The sequence below is a fragment of the Equus przewalskii genome, chromosome 26 (genome assembly GCF_037783145.1).
Source record: "Equus przewalskii isolate Varuska chromosome 26, EquPr2, whole genome shotgun sequence".
Classification (NCBI taxonomy): Eukaryota; Metazoa; Chordata; class Mammalia; order Perissodactyla; family Equidae; genus Equus; species Equus przewalskii.
The window spans coordinates 3,390,144-3,410,743 of NC_091856.1; the positions used below are offsets into that span (position 1 = coordinate 3,390,144).

A 20,600-nucleotide genomic window follows, 5' to 3' on the forward strand; every position below is an offset into this window, starting at 1 on the left:
CACACCCTTCTCAGCCCCCATGCAGTCGAGGCTGAACTCGGAGGCAGCCCTGACTGACTGTTAGGAGTTCAGACTGCGGGAAAGAGAATCGGCCTCACAGACAAGCATGGGCAGGTGCTGCTCTCCGGTTCTGCCCTGGTGATGGGCTCCTGTGTTCGGAATTCATTATTCAGCTGCAGACCCCGGGGCCTTTTAGTTTTCCTTAGTTAATTAAAATATCACATAATAACCTTTCTCTGACTGAATGTTCGAGAGGCCCTGGCGAAGGCTGGGAATGAGGAAGCTCAGCAGAGGAGACAGCTCACGGTCGACTGATTTTCTCGCTCTTGTTAATTTTTCCTGCCTCGTCCACCCCCGGGGCGAGGGGAGGGCAATGTTTTTTAAAGACATAGGATTAACTTGACCATAAAACTTGAAGACAAAAATCCATTTTGATAAAAATAAGACCTTTTTGTTTAAGGTGGGAAATACATTTGGGATTGAACACTGGCTTTCGAATTATCTTCCTGAAACCCAGTTGACAACAGAAGACTGAGACCGAGACTGGGGCTGCCCAATGCTTACGGCGTCAAGTCTAACCTCAGCCCCCCACCCCGCCCCCCTCATCCAGCTCCCACCAGCCGCCCCTGCTCTTTTGGCATGCTGCTTCCCTACGCAGGAATCTCCACTCACTCCAATCCCCAGCTCGGACATCTTCTCTTCCACGAAGTCTTCCCTGATCTCCCTGTGCTCTGATCACAAAGCTGGTGCCTTGTGCTGCCTGGCAGGATGGGACTTCATCCCACTCAGCCCCACTCAAGTCTCACCGGAGGGCAGGGCCCAGGCCCCAGCTGCCTTCACATTGCCAGCGTCTGCACCCTCCCAGCCTCTCCATGTGCGTGCGGAAGGTGACAGAGGGCAGATGTAGCCAAGTGAATTTAATACTAGAATGCTTACAGAGTAAGAGACACAAGTTCGGGGGAGTGGGGGATGGTTAGAAGGATCAGGCCAGCAGTAGGTGATCAGGGCTGGTTAAAATCGCAAGCAAGGTGATGAAGTGGGGCTGTGCCCACAGCGCAGGCGTGTGAGGTGAGGAGGATTTGGACCGCAGCAGCCGATGCAGGCAAGGAGAAGAAAAGCCAAGATGCGCACGGGAGGATGGGGAAGCATCAGTGGGACCTGGACCCACCTACAGAAGCCTTCCAAGGACAGAGAGACCACACAGCCTGCCCTTAAAACATTCTTCAGGTGCAGGGTCATGTGACACCATCAGATCTACAAAAACAGGGTAGAAAACAGGGGCTCTGGGGGCTCACGTTTCCAAAAGGTAAGAGCCACAGCACACAGCTTTGGCTCTGAAGAGTCTTGGGCACTCGCAGTCGGAAACTAATCGTTCACTAGGTCGGAACAATCAAGTTCCTCTACCCTTCCAGTTTTGGTGAAAATCTCAGGCAGTCTAACATTTACTATTTTTGTACATAGTTATGATGCTAAACCCAGCCTCACGCAGTCTTGATGCTCAGCTCTGTCACCACAGGGATCTGTCCAACCTGCTCTCTGGGTCTGGCTCCAACTCTCCAGTTCTGCGTGGGCAAATCTGAGGTGATCCGCTGATCTCCCTGATTGTGCTCATGAGCAGACGCACGCTCCTCACCGCCTTCTGCAGGGCCGGAGTCTCCTCTTCCTCCTGAGAGTTTCACTAAGCGTCTTACCAAGTCATCTCCCAACCACTCAACTCACGGAAGAATTAACTGCAAACCTCAGATACGGAAACACTGCAGTGTGGGGAGCGGGCAGAGGGGTGGGAGGTGCCGAGTGGGGGGCGGTAAGAGCAGGTCCGCAGCAGCTCCAACCCGTAAGAGACAACCACAGCTTCTAGAATGATCAGTTTCAATTCTAACGTTATTCAAAGAAGCGTTCCAATGTTTTAAAGTTTGAAAACCCCCCCTCTCCCTCTAGTTTCATTCCCTTCTTACTCAAATGAGGGAACTGAGGTCCAGAAAGTGAAGGGGACTTGCTCAGGGTCACGTAGCAAACATGGGATGAACCCCAATGGGCCGCCTGTTTCTGGACCGCCGGGGCCAGCTTCTCAGGGTGACATCACCCCAGTACTTCAGATATGGAGCGGCCAGGCTTAAAGGCATAAAATGCAATTCCAAAAAGGACTCCAAAAGGTAACGCGCGGAATGTGAGCAGCATGACAGTGTGCTGTAAAAGCTGAGGTGAGCCCTGACGAAGGAACCCTGACCCTGGGGAACTGGCAGCGCCTTCCTTTACGGCGTTACGAGACCATGCTGAGAAGCAGCACACAGCGAGGAATGGATGCTGAGGGGGGCCAGGCGCCCGGAGTTCTGGTCCTTCTCAGAGGCCTTCAGACCTCAGCCAAGCGCTTTACTCTCGGAGCCTGGGTCTTCACCTATAAAGGCTGAGGGACAGTAGTGCTTGCCCTACCTGCCGTCTGGAGTTAGGAGGTGACCACAGATGGAGGCGTGCTTCATGAACCTAAGGGACTCACCACTTGTGAGAGCCCAAGTCAGTCACCTAGAAGATCTATTTCCTTTTAGCCCAGATACAAAATATTCTCCTTCTTTCTTTCTTCATTAAAAAAAGAAAGAAAGAAAACCTTATTCTTGGGTGAGGTTGAGACGTCTCTAAGTAAAATGTTCTCTACCACACTCTAACTCCACAGCCCAGAGACAGCATCCGACCCAGTTTCACAGTTTGATGTCCAGAAGCCAGCTCTCCACTGTCCACCTGGTTAGAGAATGCTTGGAATGTTAACAAGTGGACATCTCGGTCCCCAAACACCCAGCCAAGGGGCCCCTGAGCCTAGGAAATGTCCACACAGGACTAAACCTCTTTCAAATGAGGAAATAGCATGAATAGAAGAGCCGCAGCCAGCTGCCACCCCCTAGGATGAAGCAGTGGTATGCACTGGAGGGGACAGCCCTTTATAAAAGACTGCTAAGACCACATGCCCTGTACTTTTCCCATCTTTTATGGCCATCTTACTCTAGGATGGCAGGGCTTGAAGGGACACGGGTAACATCCAGTCTACAGTCACATTCGCAGGTGAAGAGACCAAGGCCCAGAGAGGGGAGGGCCCTGTCCAGGTCACACAGCAGTCAGAGACCATAGCAGGCAGAGGACATCGGGACCCTCCCCGTCCTACAATACACACTGTCTACATCACAGAGCTCCACTAGTGAGCCACGGACAAACGAGGTAAACAGTCCCAGCTGACACATGCCACGCTCCAGCCCTTCAGAATTACAAATAGACCATGACACGACTTCCCTGGGAGGGAGGAGTTACAAAAAGAACTCTCACAGAGCAATTCATTTCAAAAGTATAAAAAAGCTACATGTAGCCCATTTTTCTAATGTTTGCCCTGCTAAAAACTACATCTGCATACAAATCTAGTTTGCATCTAATTTTTAAAAACACACAAAAGGGGTCATCCACAAACACAGTTTTTCCAGCTCTTCACAAAGCAAAATAATTCATTTCCGTCATCCTGTGATCAATGTTCCTAAGACCCTGGAAGAAAAGAGGGAAAAGAGTTAGAGAAAAGAAGCCTGCTCTGTCACAATCAACTGTGTGCTAAATGGAAGGTGACGTAAATAACCGTGCATCTCTCCCCGGCAAGGAGTGGTGCTGGTGGGGAGCGGAGAGCCCCCTGGGGGGTCCAAGAATTACATCTAAGACCAATGGGGGGCGCTTTTCAGGGAGGCAGATTCCAGCTTAACATGAGGAAGAACTTTTAACCACTGGAAAATGCAAAGATGGTTGTCTGGTGGTAATGAGCTCCACATCTCTGGAGGTATGCAAGCAAGAGCTGGCCAATACTGCATGTTGTAGAGGGGACTCAAGAACTGGGTGGTGGCAATGGTCTTAAACTCCATGGTTCTTTGTGGCTCCCTTTTGAAAACTCGTCTATAATAGACCGTATTCATAGCCCAGATCATCTCCATTAAAAAAATGTATATATACTTAAAAATTATATATATATATTTAAAAGATGAAACATATTATGTGTGTGTGTGTGTAAAACAAAAAGTCAAGTATCAGGGGGGCAACTTTAAGAGCCACCTCCTAACTCTTTGTTGAATTCCTATTTGAGGGTTTTATACCTTCTATTTTTCTCCCCGTTTCCAGGAGCTCTAACAACGTGCACCCACCCATCCTCCAAACCCAATGCTACGCCCTCAGTGAAGCCTTCCTGTGTTTTCCCCAGTTCTAAGCCACTTCTCTCTCCTCAAACTCACACACACCCTATTTCCTAAATCTCGTATGCTTGTAGTGCAGTGACGCTCAATGTTGGGTTTTCTGTGTGTCCTCCGCAGACCTGACGTGAGGCCTTGTATTCAGAAGATGCACGACAATAGCGCTAAATGTGGAATCATATGGATTACAACCACAGCAAATCCTGCCGCTTTTCACAAACACCAAACTTGTTTCTAGTTTTTCCTGCTCTATTAAAAACTTGTCAGTTGGCCTTGGTGATAGTGCCTGTTCAAGACTGTTCCTTCCTCCGACCCTATAAGAAGATCACGCATACCCATCCTGGGCCTCTGGTGAGAGGAGCAGACCTCCCCCAACGCCACTGACGCTGCGCGCGGCTGTGGGACTTGCTTTGGCTGATGGACTTAGCAGATGTGACACAGGCTGCATCGGAGCAAAACCTTTAAATGAGCCTGTGCTCGGCCCAGCCTCTCACTCACCCCTCTGCCGCCAGAATGGATGCGCTCCACACTGGGCTGCTCCTCCAGCTGGCCCCACTATGAAAAGACACCTGGAGCGGGGGCACAGCCAACCCACAGCCATGACGCGCAATGCTAGCAAGAGATAAAAGTTGGTGGCTGTGACCAGCGAGGTTTGGAGGTTGTTAAGCAGCAAAAGCTGGCTAATAAAGGGACTCGTCTCCCAAGGTCACAGCCCATCTGGCGGTGGGGACAGGTGCAACCCCTTAGGCAGGTGACTATGAGGCCAGGGGAGATGCAGGTTCTCCTGGAGATGTGTTGATTCTCAACAGGCACAGTGTTGGGGACAGGGAGGCAAGGCCTGGAGACAGCAGAGCTGCCGATAAGGAGGAAGCCGGGCACAGACAGATGAAGCTCAGACTGTGTGCTCAGCAGGTGCGTGCTCACAGGGGCGCGCTGCAGGGACCACGTCTGCTCTCGGAGCCTCTCTGCGAGGACGTGTAGGAAACACTCCGTTCAGCCTCAGAAACGGAAAAAATGACTGGTTTTTTTCACCTTATGGACACCCATAACGTTCTCATCTCTTGACTCTGCATGTGAGGTGGGAAGCCCAGAGCGACGTGTGCAGAACACACTAGAGAATCTACCTGCTAGTCACAATATGTGCCCACTCCCGTTTTGCATTCCTCTAGTTTCCTCGATTTATGTATTTTTCTTTTCATTACATATCATCTCAGTCTCTTGTGACACAGGTGTGTAAATACTGAAAGTGACTTAGAACATGTACATGACTCCATCACAAGTGGTCACCTGGAGCTGGGAAGCGAGGGGCTTGGTATTTACTCAGATCGGTGACTGTGACCGTGCCGTGGGACTGGGCCTCCCCAACCACGTTGGCTGAATGGCACTGGTACACTCCCTCATCTTCCTTTCTCAGAGGGTGGATCTAGAAATAACACAGGCAGTTTATGCAGTCATACATGGCACAAAAAACTCACTTCTTGATTTAGTTCTTAAGCTACATCTGAACACTCACTCCTTTTCAAAATGAGACAGAGCTCAGTGTATTTCTCTTCTTGCCTTGCCTGCCAAGAAAGAGTTAAATTCCCTTCTTAACACCCTCTCTACCGGGCCTCTCATTTTAATCTTTACTCTGCATTCCTGCCTTTTTTTTTCTAAGTATGCTTTCTTTTCTGGTGAGGAAGATTGGCCCTGAGCTAACATCTGTTGCCAATCTTCCTCTTTTTTTCTTCTTCTCCCTAAAGCCCCAGTACATAGTTGTATATCCTACTTGTAGGTCCTTCTAGTTCCTCTATGTGGGACACCGCCTCAGCATGGCCTGATGAGTGGTGTGCAGGTCCATGCCCAGGATCCGAACTGGCAAACCTTGGGCTGCCAAAGTGGAGCCCCTCGGTCCATTTAACCACTCGGCCACGGGGCCAGGCCCCTGCATTCCTGCCTTTTACTGTGAGCAACCTGGTCCTTTTATTGAAGGTGATAGGTATAGATTATAAGGAAAATACCGCAAATTAAAAGAACAAAAATCTACCAACCAAGGAACGGACCACAAGTGCCCTGGAGGGAGGCAGCCTTTACAGAGTAGCACCAGACATCACGCTTTCGCTACCTTTTCCTGTAAATAAGTGGGGGAATGTGCTTAAGCTGAAAAAGCCTCGGACCCAACTGCATCCTGAGTCTCTGAGCTGGGTGAAGTCAGCAAACCTCGCAGGGATGGGAGCAGATGGGGAGCACAGCCTCAGAGGGCAGCCTGCTCACACGGCCCTGCAGAGCAGACCCACATCCAGCTCTCTCGTCTCTTGCTTTCTCTATGGTAACAACCTGTGAGTCACTCTGCAGACTGGGGAGGGTTTATGCACACCTTCTCATTTTGAACTCACGCCTGTCACGCGGGAAGGAGGAGCATCGTTATCCTCATGTTACAGGAGACTCGCAGGTCTGTCCCAGGGCCCTTGGACGCTGTCCATTCCAAAGCCCTCTTTTTACCATTGTGGTCACTGAAGCTCAGAGAGGCAGAGTGACCAGCCCAACATGGAAGCCTGTGTCATCAGTCCCTCACTCTTTCAAACACATGGCATTCCCTTGTTTTAGCAAAACTGCTGCAGTGGCGTAGAGGAGCCCTGGCCCCTCTTTATCTGCCGTAGGGTCTTGGGCAAGTGTATTATTTTCCTGGGGCTGCTGTAACGAACCACCACTAATGGCTTAAAACAACACAAACTACAGTTCTTGAAGTCAGAAGTCCGAACAGTCTCAGTGTGCTAAAGTCAAGGTGGTGGCAGGGCTGTCTTCTTTCTAGAGTCCCTAGGGGAAAACCTGTTTCTTGCCTTTCCATTCTAGAGGCTGCCTGCATTCCTTGGCTTGTGGCCGCTTCAATGCCAGCAATGACAGGGCATGTCTTTCAGATACTGCCATCTCTCTGGCCCTCTCTCCTGCCTCCCTCTTCCACATTTCAAGGACTCTTGTGATTACACTGGGCCCACTCAGATAATCCAGGTTGACTTCCTTATTAAAGCCAGCTGATGAGCAGGCTCACTTCCATCTGCAACCTTAATCTCCTCTTGCCGTATAAAATAACATGTCCATGGGTCCCAGGGACTAGGACGCAGACGCCTTTCTGGGGCCCCGACTATCCTACCACAGAAGATCACTATGCTCTCAGGGGTCACACTGCCTGCTCCACTTTCCTCATGGTAATTTTAGGGTCCAAGAGAAATGGGTAACAACAGCTTTGAAATGTGTCACGTGTTATAGAAATATAAAGGGTGCTTTATGAGGGCCAGTCAATAATAGCCAGCAACACTAAACAAATGAGATGCTCACCAAAATCCAGGCCCTGGCCTCGTGGTCAGAAGGGCCCCCTTGTACCTGGACAGCTATATTGACGTGGTCCCCAGGCAGGTCCTCCAGCACCTGGGTGCCCTCAGGAGACTGTGTGACCTACAGAGGACAGAAAAGCCAGGTATGGTTTAGAAAAAGAATTTTTGCATAAGGACCACCCCACAGACATCCTCACTGACTTCATCTTCCCATTGACTGGAAGGCTGACACGCTAGTACCTCTTATTCCTATTAAAATGTCAGTCGCTTTTCAAACCTAAATGTAAGTACAGACAGCACCCCCTGCTGGACAGTGAAGCTGTGGACACCATCACCATCTTGCAGAAGCAGTTCAGAATGTCATGGCCCTTCTCAGGGCCGTTGAGATGGATAAGGGGACAACATATGCTGAGATCAAAGCCAGTCTCTCAAAACTGATCTGCAGGGGCCAGCCGCTAGTGTAGTGGTCAGGTTCGTGCGCTCCTTTGGTGGCCTGGGGTTCGCGGGTTCGGATTCTGGGTGTGGACCCACACACCACACACCACACACCACATGCTGTGGCAGTGTCCCACGTATAAAAAAAAATAGAGGAAGACTGGCACAGATCTTAACTCAGGGACAATCTTCCTCAAACAAAGAGGAAGATTGGCAACAGATGTTAGCTCAGGGCCAAGAAAAGACCTGCAGGAAGATGTAGTTTGGGAACAAGATTGGGTCATCAGCCACCAGCCCAGGCTTCCCAAACCCCAGACCCAGGGAAGGAGGCTCTGACTTCACTCCGCTGATCTAGGCCAGATCAACAGCAGAACTTCATGGACAACTAGTGGCTGAGGAAGCAAATGACACGGGAAGGATGGCAACTCCCCTTCTCTGGAGAGAGCTCTGGGGTAAAGGTTTTGAGGCATAAACATGGAGGTAGAGGAGTGGTATATAAGATCTCTTTTTTAAACCCTTGATCACATACAAACATATACACTCAAACACACTTAAAAGAAAAAAACATTTACACCTCTCTCTCACACACACACACACATACACGCACATGCGTGCTCTTGGATATAAATACCTTCCTCCAGGTGATGACTGGCGCAGGCACAGCCCTCACCTTACAGGACAGGTGTGCCTGTGTCCCGGTGACATTGTGCACACTCCGAGGTGGAAGGACGACCACAGGAGCTGGGAGGAGAAGATGGGGAGCACAAGATTTGCCCTGCCAGTTCCAAGCAGCCACAGGAAAGCTGCTGGCCTGCAGAGAGCCCGCGGCCAGCCTGACGCGAGGGTGGCGGCGGACGGGCGCCCGGCGCAGGTGAGGAACTCACACACACCCCAGGAGAGTTCTCCTTGGAGCTGAGGGGAGGCCTGCAGTTTCTCACCCAACACCTTGGTTCCAGAAACAGGAAAACAGGGTCCAGAGAGGAAGGAGACTTCCCAAAGTCACCCAGTGCGGCTGTGGCGGAGCTCGGGTCCCCTCACACTCCTCCCAGGGCCCCTCCAGGCCCCCCTGCCATCTGCTCACAGCTCAGACACACGGCAGACTGGGCGGGCTCCGGGAGTGGCAGAGTCTTCTAACAGACGGCTGCTCTGCTTCCCTGGAGGGCGCTTCAAAGAGCAGGGCCAGGGACAGCTGCACTGCCCGCGCCACCTGAGACCCGCTGCGGGCCCTTCAAGATGCTCATTTGCGTAACGCAGACTCCACCCAGGGCCTCCCACCCTGCACACCCCTCTGCAACCCCAGGGCAGAATGGCAGGCGGGGCAGCCAGTGTAGGGACTCAGGAAGCCAGGCCTGGCTGCCCTCCCAGAGAGAGAATGAGAAACGTGGCTCTACACTGCCGAACACTACAGAAAAGAGAGGGACGGTGTGGGCTCGCTGGATGGGACTGGAGCAGGCGGGCATGCGAATTAGAAATTCTCAGCTGATACTCCACAGTCTGCCCTCCTCCCTGTGCCTGGCATCTGCTCTGCTCAAACTGGCACTAAAAGAAGCAAGTCTAACCACCTTGTCCATCCAGCTCCTCAATGTACCTGCCTGCACTGCCCTGCCTCCCCTCTGCATGGAATGCACCCCCAGCTCCATGCATGCAGGCTCCCCAGCCTGCAGGGCCTAGAGGGTATGTGTCAGGGGGTCTGCACCGCTTTGACCTGCTGAATCTTAGCCCGCCTTGCAGTCCAGGTATTTCCATCTGGTCTCACCTGCACTAGACGGTAAGCTGAGCCCACACTTGCCTCTGGCCCCACAGTGTCTTGGGCAAGGTGCAGTGCAGAGGCCTGGTGAGGGAAATGCTCTCTGCTCTGTCTGCTCGTCTGCAAGATGGGGCAATACCCCTGCTTCACAGGGCTGTTGAGCTGAACTTACCCCGTGATAAGTGTGAAAATGATGGTTTAAGAGAACACGATGCACAAGGGGGCTCAGGAGCAGGTCTGGTAAACAGGTGACTGGATGAAGAAACACACGACAAACAGAAGAGCAAACACATTCATTCTCAGGCCACCAAACTGCGGTGTCTACAACTCCTGGGACTTTGCCTGGGGACTCAAGGACAGTCCTGGAGAGGGACAGGGCCCTCGCCCAGCTGGGTGAGGCTGCAATGAAAAAGGAGAACAAGGGAGGGAGACAGAAGGCCCGAGGAGGAGGGGGGAGGGACAGGAGTGAAAAGGCGCAGAAATGAGAATGGTCTGGTCCCTCCAGGCAATCTAGGAAGCAGACCCTGTCCAGATGGCGCCAAAAAATCTCCGGGAAATTGTCTTAGAGCCACAGAGTCTCAAACTGGAGGGGCCCAACTGCACAAGATCCTGTGCCTGAAAGTCCGTGATGCGCTCATCCAGCCTCCACCTGCACAACTCCAGTGATGGAGAGCTCACTACCTATGGAGCCAAGCCCTTCCATCCTCGGAGGGCTCTGCTGGTAAGAAAGCTTGTCCTCATCTGGAGCTAAAACTCACCTCCCTGTAACGCCTGTTGACTCCAGGGCTGCCCACAGAGACCCACCGGCCCCTGGTGCCCCATAGCCTCCGGCAGAGTTGAATCCAGACACTGCTCCCCATCCCCGCAGCTGCTTTCTTCCCCATCAGCCTGAGCAGCCCACTCCTTCAATTGTGCCATTCTGACTCCCTCCAAGCACCACCCACGTCCTGAGTGTAACCAAAGTCCCCCCAGTGAACCAAGGTCCCAGGCCACGCCCCAGCCACCTGCCCGGCTGCCACAAAGAACCACAACACCCTGCTCCCTGGCAGGAGCCCCATCGGCGACAGACAACAAAGAGAATCTAATTTATTCTCATCCTCCTGGCAGCACTGCCTCCCCCGGAGCCCAGATCGGTCCTCAAATGGCTCGCTGTGGGAACAATCAGAACCACATCTTACACCAAAGCCTCAACCGATTCCACAGGGACACGCGGTCAACGGGCTTTACTTCCGTTCACGCAAATTCACACATTTTAAATGAGATTTCATCAGTCCCTTTCAGGCCCAAATGAACAAACCAGTAAACCACATTTCATCCTTCTCTCTCCTGGCATTTCCCTCTCCCTCTGCTTCAATAACTACAATTAAGAAAGGCTGTCTTGGAAATACTGTCTTTGCCACTGATTTTGTGGCAGAAAATACCATGTCTTTTACAAAAGACGCCCCTGCTTTTGATGATAAAGTGACATTGAAATTTTTATTTATTTTTAAATGTACATTCACTCCTTCTGGTGTACAGCTGCAAGGTTTGACAAACGCAGACAGTCACGTCACCACCACAACCAAGATATAGAACAGTTCAGCCATCTGGAAAAACTTCCTCATGCTGCTCTCTGTCATAGTAATCTGTTTTTATTTTTAACATATCGGATTTTAAACTTAAAATAGTCTCATCCGTATTAGCTCTTTACAAGCAGCGATCATCATCCTGACAGTCATCACGCCCCAGCTGACCTGAGAGCTCGCTGGGTACTGGGCACGCTGCTCCTGCCCACAGGGACTAACCCGTCTGGTCTTTCCAGCAATCTCACCAGCTACCAGCTGGGGAAGCCAGCCAGGGTCCCCAGCCTTAACTGGGGGGTGAAGCCCTGAGCCCAGAGGTCTGGCTCTGAGCTCTGTCCTACACCATCTTGCCTTCTCTCCACATGACAGTTCCATGTACATGACTCCTTTCATCCTCACACCAGCCCTGGAAAGTAGGTGCTTTTATCCCCATTTTACAGATGAGAAAACCAAGGCTCAGAAAGGCGAAGTGCCTGGAGGAGCAGGTACTCAAACCCAGGCACCCTCATCCCATTAACTCCACACTGATTCTTAAAGTGAAGCATCTGTTATCTGTGTGGACTCCGCTCCAGAATAAGGAAGAGTCGCTTAGGGATCGTGCTGGGGTCCCCAAGATGACCCCAGGTTCAATGACTCACTAGGAGGACTCAGAGGACTCAGCGGAGTTGTGCTCACAGCCACCGTTTACCACGTGGAAGGGAGACAAGCACAGCAGCAAAGGGAAAGGCTCCTGGGGTGAAGGCTGGGCACACCGGGTGCAGCGTCAAGAGCCTCTCCGGGTGCAGTCACACAGGACGTGCGTGCTCAGTTCCCTAGCAATGAGCTGCGACAACACGTGTGGAACGCCGTCTGCCAGGGCAGCCCCCCAGACACTCGTGCCTGAGGGCTTTCTCTGGGGCCGGGCCCCCGGCAGCCTCTGCCTCCTCGTGCCAGAACCCCAGGCTCCGGGCAGGAGAGCAGGCGTGTGGCATGAGCCACGATGTCAGCGCAGTTTAGGCAAGCGGGCCACCCTCACCGGTCCTGGGAATGGCGAGAACCCTCCGGAAACCCAAGTTCGCAGACACCAGCCGAGGGCCAACCTTGCTGCGGGCCTTCCTAAGGATACTGTCTCAGGCCCGCTCTGTTAGCTCTTTCCTGTGCAGGAACGAAACCCTCTAAACACCACCCCCAGGAAACAGCTCTTGTGAAGACACCATTAAATGGACCATGTGTCCTTAACACTAGCAGAACATTCCTAGTCCTACGGTCTCCAAGGGCTCATTCAAGGCAGGCACTGGGTATCCAACGTCATGATGACCATAGGCAGGAGAAACCCAGGTTCAAATCCTGTCTCTGCCATACCCCAGTGCTGTGACTCGGCCTCAGTTTCTCCCTCATTTAAATGGGCACAGGAACCCAGGCTCCCTCTCCTCCCTCCCCACAGGCTGTTGTGAGGAACAGTTAGTTATAAGACCCACTGCAAACTGTAAACGGCTCCCACGGAGGGACCTGAGGACTCAGCAGATTGTGCTGCCCCAGGGCAGTCTCCTGGAAGGCATCTTGCCTGCTCAAGACCCTCCAGGGCCTCTGGGGAGCTGCCTATTGGTGGGCCCTGCCCGGAGGCTCTGGAGGCCCACCCTCACGCTGGCGAGCCCGGGCACAGAGCCACCACACTCCGGGAGGAGCTGGGGCTTTCCTTCTCCTGCCTTCAACAAGAGCAACGGGCGTTCATGAGTGAGGATGGTGCCTGGTTGGCCCAGTCTGTGAATGTCCCAGCTTTGCCTCTCTAGCTTGTCCTTGCTAAGTACTGTTTCCTTCTGCTGGTGCCAGCAATGGCCCTGGAAATGCTGGGACGGCACAAATCCAGCCATCAGGTAACAGAATCATCACCCAGGTGTGCACCCACAGAGGCAGCACTGTGGGTGAGTGAAATCTAACAAGGGAAACTCAAGTGCCAGGGAGGCCGGTGGCCAACCCTTTCCTCCTTATCTGCTCGTGAAGATAATGACTGAGGCCCCACCCCACCCCCGGGGTGAAGGGGAGAGAAGGTGTGTGACTGCGTCATTAACCACGTGGATCTGTACAAATGAAAGGAACTGATGTTATGTTGCAGCGTGTGGCGATCTGTCTCCCCACCCCACCGGCTATGTCCTTGATGGCTGGATAGAAGATCTGTCTCTGAGATTTCTTTAAAGTTTCTGGTGCTGGAGAAAGAAAGATTAACAAAACACCCCCCAGGACTCCATCTGCTTGTATGAAAAAGCACACAGAGTTTAATAATCAACGCGCAGAACAGCCCTGATAATTTATGCTAATAGTCACGTTAAGCTGTGGAACGAGGAACAGCTTAATCCCGCTGCTTGCAGCCTGTGCCTCACACCCCTCCCTCGGCATGAAAGGCTTTTGAGCACAAGGCCCCCTTCTTTGTCCCTCTCACAAAGTGGCACTTGCTGCCTCTCCTGGTTACCTGGTAACACGTGCTTCCCACAGACTGAGATTTCTAAGTGGAGCTGGAATTTTAACCGACGTGAATTTTCTAAGATTCAGGATCTCAAGAGCTCGCTGAATCTTTGGGGGCTCAGTGCCCTGGTGGGCATTGGCACAGGACCCTGTTCCTATCTAATTTAGCATTCAAAACACGACATCGAGCTGCTGTCTGCAGGATCCCAGCCCCCTCCCAATGTTAGCAAATTGCATACATGGAACAACACAGTCTTTCAAAGTAATGATAGCAACAACAACATCAACAACAGCAACAACAATAACGGTAATAATAATAATGCCATGCCACCTTAACAGTTGAGAAATGGAACCTATGATTTAGTACAGGATGAAGCTTCATCTCTTAGCCTGGAACTCAAGACTTGCAATGACCCTGCCCCAAATTACTCTGGGCCTCACCTCCTCTGCCCACCATCCCACTGGGTACCTGCCCAGCGGGCCCACTGTTCACAGGACCCCCCCACCTCCCTGCCTTGGTTCATGCTGTGCCTCCTCATCCCCCTCTTCTCAGCCCAGGAATTTTCTACTCATTCTTCCAGGCTCCTCTCAGATGCTTCCCCTCCTGTGAAGCTGTCCCTGTTCCTCTCAGGAGCCATTACCCAGTGATCAACAGAGGAACCAGCAACAGGCCTTGGGGGGAAAAACAGGAAGGTGGATCCAGACCAAGAAAGCCTCAAGATTCAAGGGTAGCCAGTTTGTGGCACGTTCCTGGTCAGGCTCCCAGCGGCCTAGAGATGCCCAGCCCCATCTGAAAAGAGCCAGGAAGACCCAGGCTGGAGTGCCCCCTCTGCTGGGCACTAGCTGTGTGACTCCAGGGAATGCCCCTCTGCGCGCCTGTTTTCCCTTCTATTAAATGGGAGTGAGAGCTGGCCTTGGTGGTTGTAAAAATCAAGTAAGAAGATGGGATGCAAAAGCGATTTCCAACAGTAAAGAATTATTCATATGCGGGAATATAGAGGGCCTTCAATAAATGTGTGTTGATCAAAAGATTACTCTCATTATTAGGCATTTTGGGGCATTTCAGAGCATAGGAGGAAAGGTCAGAATTTAAGCCTGAAAACTGTTTCCCAACGCCCCCAGAGGCAGGTGTAGGAACACTTGCCACACTGCAAGGAACCTAAGAGTATTTACCGAGGCCTCATTCCGTCAGGGGCGGGTGCCCGCTCACTGAAGGAGTACGTGAGGAGCTGAGGGGCGGCAATTTTATCACCAACACGGAAGCTGAACAGCTGCTGTCTGACTCAGCCTGTTTTCCTTCAACCAGGGTCCCTAGGGGCATTGTTAAAAAGTGCTCCTGCTGTACCCTCTGAATAAAGGATGGCTTTAGGGCAGCACAGAACGATGTGCCAGCTAGGAAATATCCCCCTGTCTGCTCCTTCGTGCTTCACCAGGACGCGAGGGCAGGGCCACAGACCTTTCAGGACAAAAAGCGACAGGAAAATGCCCAGGTCTGTGGCGGATGACACAATTGCTGGTGGGGAACAAGAGCTAAATTCAGGGGAGGCCTGATGCCTGTCACTATGGGATCATTAAAAGCAGCGTCTGAATTGCCTCCGTTTGACCCCATGAGCATCTTTACTCTCGGGGCCTATGCCTAGGGATGGGGGAGGCTCAGAGCCCACAGATCAGAGTGGAGGGGCTGTCACACTTGTCATTTGGTAATTTTCAATGAATTAGGGGCATGGAGTTTCCGCCTGCCATCTGGCGGCACTCTGGTAACCATGGCAACCACCACCTGCCTGACTTAACACTATCCTGTCCTGAAAGAGCACCGAACAGGGTGTGGGGACCTGGGAGCTGGTCAGGCTGCACTGGTCGGCCTGCACCAGGCCCTGCGCCCCTGGTCTCAGTCTCCTCTGCATCATAGCAGATTTGGTCTAAATGCCTTCAAGGTGGCCCTCTCTCAGGAACAGAATACCACTCCAGGGAGAAATCATGAGACCCTCAGCACTGCCTAGCTTCTGGGGACCTGGTCAGCACTTCTTATGTCTCCTGCATGTGGAGTAAGAGTGTTACTTGTCTGCAAACAAAGAGAACCGCCTGTGAATTAACTGCTGAGGAAAGCAGACTGTAAGAACAAATGACAGGAACTAGAAGATGGAAGGAGACAGGACTGTTTAAATGCCTTAGGGCAGAAACAAAGGTTCGAAGTGGAAAGGACCTCAGTGGTGACTCCACAGGGGGTGACACTGCCCAGAGCAGGAAGGGACCAGCCCAAGGCTGCTCAGAGAACCAGCAGCAGCATGGGAAGCACTGGCCAACTCTCTCCTCCACGGGGAGCCCCAAGCAGGAACAGCCAACAGTGACTTTCCCAGGCACCGGGACTGCCTCGGCCCCTCAATGGGCCACGCATTGTTTTCATGTTTCTGGGGACAGGAGCCTTTCTGCCCCACCTCCAACAATCTGTTGGGACTCCTGGGCTTCAGTGCATCTGCCTGGAATGCTTGGGGGAAAAGAAGACTAGAAATTTCCCAAGGCCTGGAAAAGGCCTCCCCCACCCCAAGCCTTCCTTGTCAGAGCTGAAGTCACTACACCGACTTAGGCATTAGGCCTGGACTTGGTCTCAGGTCCAGGCTAGAGCCCTAACTTGGTCTCCTTGGGACTCGTGGGCCACAAGCTCCCTGGCTCTAAACTGTCCACTGCCTCCTCCAGGCCCCACAGACAGAGCAGTTCTCCAAAATCTAATTGGCCTGCGGGGTGCTCAGCTAGAAATCCCTGTACTAATGTTCTGGTTATTTTTGTTTGATTTTTAAAAATTACATATAGAGGCTGGACAACAATGCTATCAGTACACAGGTGACTTTACTGTGATGTTACCGAAGCTTAGTAGGTCCCCAGCAATGATTAATTTTCGATTTCTTTACTTAAAGCGGGACACTCCAAATTATATAGCCCTCAGCCCCACAAAACCCAGGTCTGCCCCGATGGCACCATCATCTTTTCAGAGCCTAGGTTTCCAAAGGTCTTACCTGTCCTGGGTGGGAGCTCCTTCAGGCCCCCCAGCAGGGCCCCAGCCCTGGTGTTCTGGCCCAGTGACCTGAGACTCCTGAGTCCGGGTCTGGAGCTCCTCCTCCTCTGGCATCTTCATCTTCCCTCCCTCTCCATTCAGACAACTTACCCCCAGGGTGCCCCAACCCAGGGACTCAGACCCAGTAGGAATCCGCCCCCCGCCCCAAACTCCTAGCCTCGTGAGACAAACATGCCAGGCCTGCAAGTAACTGCATCAGCAAGTATGTAAGTACCAAAAGGGACAGCAGGCTCACCAAAACTCCGACCAGCACGGTGGCTGGTGTCTCCAGTGCTTGGTACAGGAGGGTACAGGAGGATGTGGATTCCTGCCCCAGTCTCCTTAAGCACCCGGCCAGATAAGAAACACCGCTCCCGAAGGGAAAACTGAGGCTCAGGCCGCGCTGTCCGTCGCAGTGCACAGGGGATCCTTCGCCTCACATCCCAAAGAACTGAGGTCCCTCTTTCTCCACCCGCCCCAGCAGCGCGGGCCTGAGGCCCTACTCACCAAATTCGCAGGGGCCGTCGCGCGCCTTGTGCAGGTGGCCCGGGTGCGCGCGGGGCGCGTGCTGGGCGCGCAGACGCAGCGCGCAGACGCTGGGGTAGGAGCGGCCGTCGGAACCGCAGACGGCGCCGCGCTGCGCGCACACGCAGAGCCCGGTGCCCTCGGGCGCCGTCCCCGCGGCGCGGCTCGCGCACACCAGCCCGGGGCCACAGCGCGTGCCCGCCCGCCCCCCGCAGCGCGCGCCCTCGGGGCCCAGGCAGCGCGCGCAGCAGCCGCACTCGTCGCGCGCCGCGATCCCGGGCGCCGCGCAGCGCCCGGGCGCCGGACAGCGCTCGGGACTGCACGGACCGCACTCGGGGCGCCGGCCGCCGGCGCCGCGGGTCCCGAGGCCCGCGGCCAGCGGCGGCAGCAGCAGAAGCAGCAGCGGGAAGAGCCGGGGTGAGCGCGGCATGGCCTGCCCCGGGACGGCAGCGGAGCCTCTGCTTCGCGCTCTGCTCCGCGCGCGCGGCGCAGCCACCCCGCCCGCCCCGCGGCCGCTGATTGGCCGGGCCTGCACTGCGGGGCGCCCGCAGACGGCTGCCGGGCCCGGCGACAGAGCGGCGGGGTGGGCTCCCGGCCGGCCTGGGGCTCCGAGCCCGAGGGATGTCCCGAGGCTAGCTCTCTGACACCCAGGGCCCTTGGAGACCCAGTTGGGGCGGGAACTTGCCTGAGGTCGCGCTAGTAGATCTAGAACTGGATGTAACGGTTTCCAGATCCAAGGCTGGCTCCGAATACCAGGCACCTTAATCGAGAAGGGTGCACTCTTTTCTTTTGCTTTTAGTAGTTTTCAAAGTTTTATTTTAAAAAGGGAATATATGGTTTAAAATTTCAGAGTTTACAAATAGAAGTAATGATGAAAGGAGCTTTTCCTTTCCACTGTTGTGTCCCGATGCCCCAACCTAGCCTTAAGAGGCCGCTCTTGTTAACGGGTTCTTGTGTATATTTCTAGGAATTTTGTATGACGGTAGAAGCACGACTGATTGTATAACCCCTTCCTTTACACACACACACACACAGCACACACACAGTAGCATGCCCTACACATTACTTGCACTTGGTTTTTCCACCTATGGTATTTCCCGTGGTTTCCCCACCTCTGACCATCTCTGAGATCCGATTTCTTGTACCATCAATGGAGCATAGCTGAGTTGGCTTTTTTCCCCCTAGTGCAACATGAAGTCGTGGTGCATCTCACAGTCAGGTGACTTTGGTTGTGATGAGATGGTGACATGTTTTGGATTGGACTTGGGCTTTTTAACTTTGTACAGTGTTTAATGGCACAAAAACTGTGGTTATTTAACCAGTTATTTTTGGTACTTTTGTTACTGCAAATAATGCTCTGATGGATGCCCTGGTGCACAAGTGTCAGCGTGTCTGTGGCTTAGTGGGGAGCGCATGTTGGAAAGAGACGGTGGAACAGGTCCTTGGAGTCAGTTATTTATTCATGCAGACTCTGTGTCTGCCCTGAGGCAGTCCCTGGCCAGTCCTGGCAGGGAACCCAGACGTGAAACCCAAGGGAGTCCTGATGGCTGGAGTTTCATGTGTGGCCAAGCGAAGAAGTTGGACAGAAGAGGGACTTGCTGACCAGGCTTTATGGGTGGCTTCTCCTGCCTTCACCCCCTAGCCCGCATTTGCCCAGTGCTGTTTTCTTTCTTTTCTGTCCTCCTAGAGATGGAGAAAGCCTCTTGGAGTCTGGGAAGACCAGCTATAGCACTCTTGGGGGGTGTCCATTTTGTTTTTCAAGCCCAGTTCCTTCCCAATTTGCTGTCTTTCAGAGAATGTCCTTATCCCCAACAGCAGCCCCTACAAAAGCCATTTTGTGTGGTGGTCAGAGCAGGGCTGGCTGCCTGGCCTGCTCCTGCTCCCCGCTTACTAGCAGACATGTCGAATGGGTGTGGTCAAGCATCATGGGGTGGAGGTAGGTCGTGATGAGAACTAAATATAACGTCGGTATAGCCCTCAACACGGCTCCCAGTACTTATTAATAATTACTTTCAATCAGGAGGGTGCTATCTTTACCTGGAATGGCCTTGTAAAGTGCTCACGCCCTTGGCCCTCTGTGCTCTTCCCTGAATCTCTCCTAAGGAAAGGATCACTATGTGTGCAGGTCGCATCTGGAGTTGCTCACTACGGCAACAATTGGAAACAACCTAACTGCCCTCTGATGGTCAATGATTCAGTAAATCATGATGCATCCAACAATGGAGGATTCTGTGGGCATTAAATGAGGAAGGAGATGTAGTTAGCTGAAATGAGAAGCTGTTTGTAATATATCGTTTTGTGAAATAGCAATTACAAAATACATGTCTAGTGTGACGGTGTATTTGTAAATATGTGATTGAGTATACATGCAGAAATTCCAGATTGTCTAATAATGTGAAGGAAACATAATGTAAATGAGCAAAACAGGACTTGAAAACAAAAGAGATAGGGAGCGCCCTTCTCCTTGCTGGATGGAATGCTGCCCCATCCATGAGTCGCTTAACAAAGCCAACTGGATCTTCCAATGCACTTGGTTAAATTTCGTTTTTTAACACATGGGCTGTAGAATATAGCTTAATTCTACACCTCTACCTTTGGAAGATTTATCTTCATAAGAGTGGTTTTAAAAATATGTGTGGAGAAAGAAAAACCCCACTTCATGTGGTAGATAGTGTATAAATTGGAAGACACAAGCAGATGTATTGTTTTCTTTCCCATGGACCACGGCTTGTGGTCACCTCCCAGTGCCCTGCTGCTACTTGCAGTCGGCGTAGATCTTCCTTCTAACCATGCCAGTCAAGACAGAACTGCTCCAAGGAAGTTCTTGGGACTATTTTTCTACCTCAGCCTGCCCCCTTGTGTTCCTCTGCAGGCAATTTTGGATCAATAGTAATAACCACGTGAAGAACGTATAGTTTTCGTATCTACCTGGATTATGATATTTTTTCATGAAAAATCAGTTTATTGCATATGATAGTTTCCCTCCACTTTTTGCTTATTTTCTTCTGAGGATGATTGCAATGTTTACTTAAAACTATAGCTGGGAAGATGACCCAGCTTTAGCTTAAATACTGGATTAGGACTATTTTCATCCTGAATGACAGCAGCAAGGACAAGCAGTAGTTGTTTGAGATTTTGTAAATTGTGACACAGTTTCTTCATGTATAAAGTGAATCATTAGGACAAAATCCTCTCAAAAGGTAAAATGGTCATAATTCTTTACAAAGAAGGAGAAGGAATGAAGAGGAAACAACTTGAAGGGAGAAAATAAAATAGGAAATTATAATGATGTTTCCCACCATTTCTTTAAACAATCTGATCCTTTTG

At 52.1% G+C, this 20,600-nt stretch overlaps 2 protein-coding genes across 4 annotated transcripts in view; one reads left to right on the forward strand and one right to left on the reverse strand.

The window, feature by feature from the left end:
- Positions 1-902: 902 nt before the first annotated feature.
- On the reverse strand, positions 903-17,758 carry IGFBPL1 (insulin like growth factor binding protein like 1). 3 transcript variants are annotated; one of them, XM_070595823.1, is made up of 5 exons: positions 17,256-17,758; positions 8,583-8,692; positions 7,521-7,637; positions 5,526-5,628; positions 903-3,519 (listed from the first exon to the last, which is right to left on the reverse strand). In XM_070595823.1, exons 1-5 carry the CDS (start codon positions 17,701-17,703, stop codon positions 3,512-3,514), a joined length of 786 nt encoding a protein of 261 aa, XP_070451924.1. In that variant the 5' UTR covers positions 17,704-17,758; the 3' UTR covers positions 903-3,511. The 3 variants fall into 3 exon arrangements, with proteins under 3 accessions (XP_070451924.1, XP_008539618.2, XP_070451923.1); XM_008541396.2 differs by having other exon boundaries at positions 5,493-5,628; positions 17,256-17,751; XM_070595822.1 differs by lacking the exon at positions 903-3,519 and having other exon boundaries at positions 3,526-5,628; positions 17,256-17,757.
- The window catches only part of LOC103543158 (stimulated by retinoic acid gene 6 protein-like), a 149,892-nt gene continuing 146,161 nt past the window's right edge, over positions 16,870-20,600 (forward strand). The window contains exon 1 of the mRNA XM_070595825.1: positions 16,870-16,975. The gene's annotated coding sequence lies outside the window, so the exon portion shown is untranslated. The remainder of the gene's footprint in view (positions 16,976-20,600) is intronic.

Excerpts from the sequence above, each read along its gene's own strand:
- IGFBPL1 (XM_070595822.1), bottom strand. The coding sequence starts at position 17,703 with ATGCCGCGCTCACCCCGGCTCTTCCCGCTGCTGCTTCTGCTGCTGCCG. Across the intron at positions 7,638-8,582 it reads CAGTCATCACCTGGAGGAAG|GTCACACAGTCTCCTGAGGG; the intron begins GTATTTATATCC and ends TGTCCTCTGTAG. Across the intron at positions 5,629-7,520 it reads AGGCCAGGGCCTGGATTTTG|ATCCACCCTCTGAGAAAGGA; the intron begins GTGAGCATCTCA and ends TGTTATTTCTAG.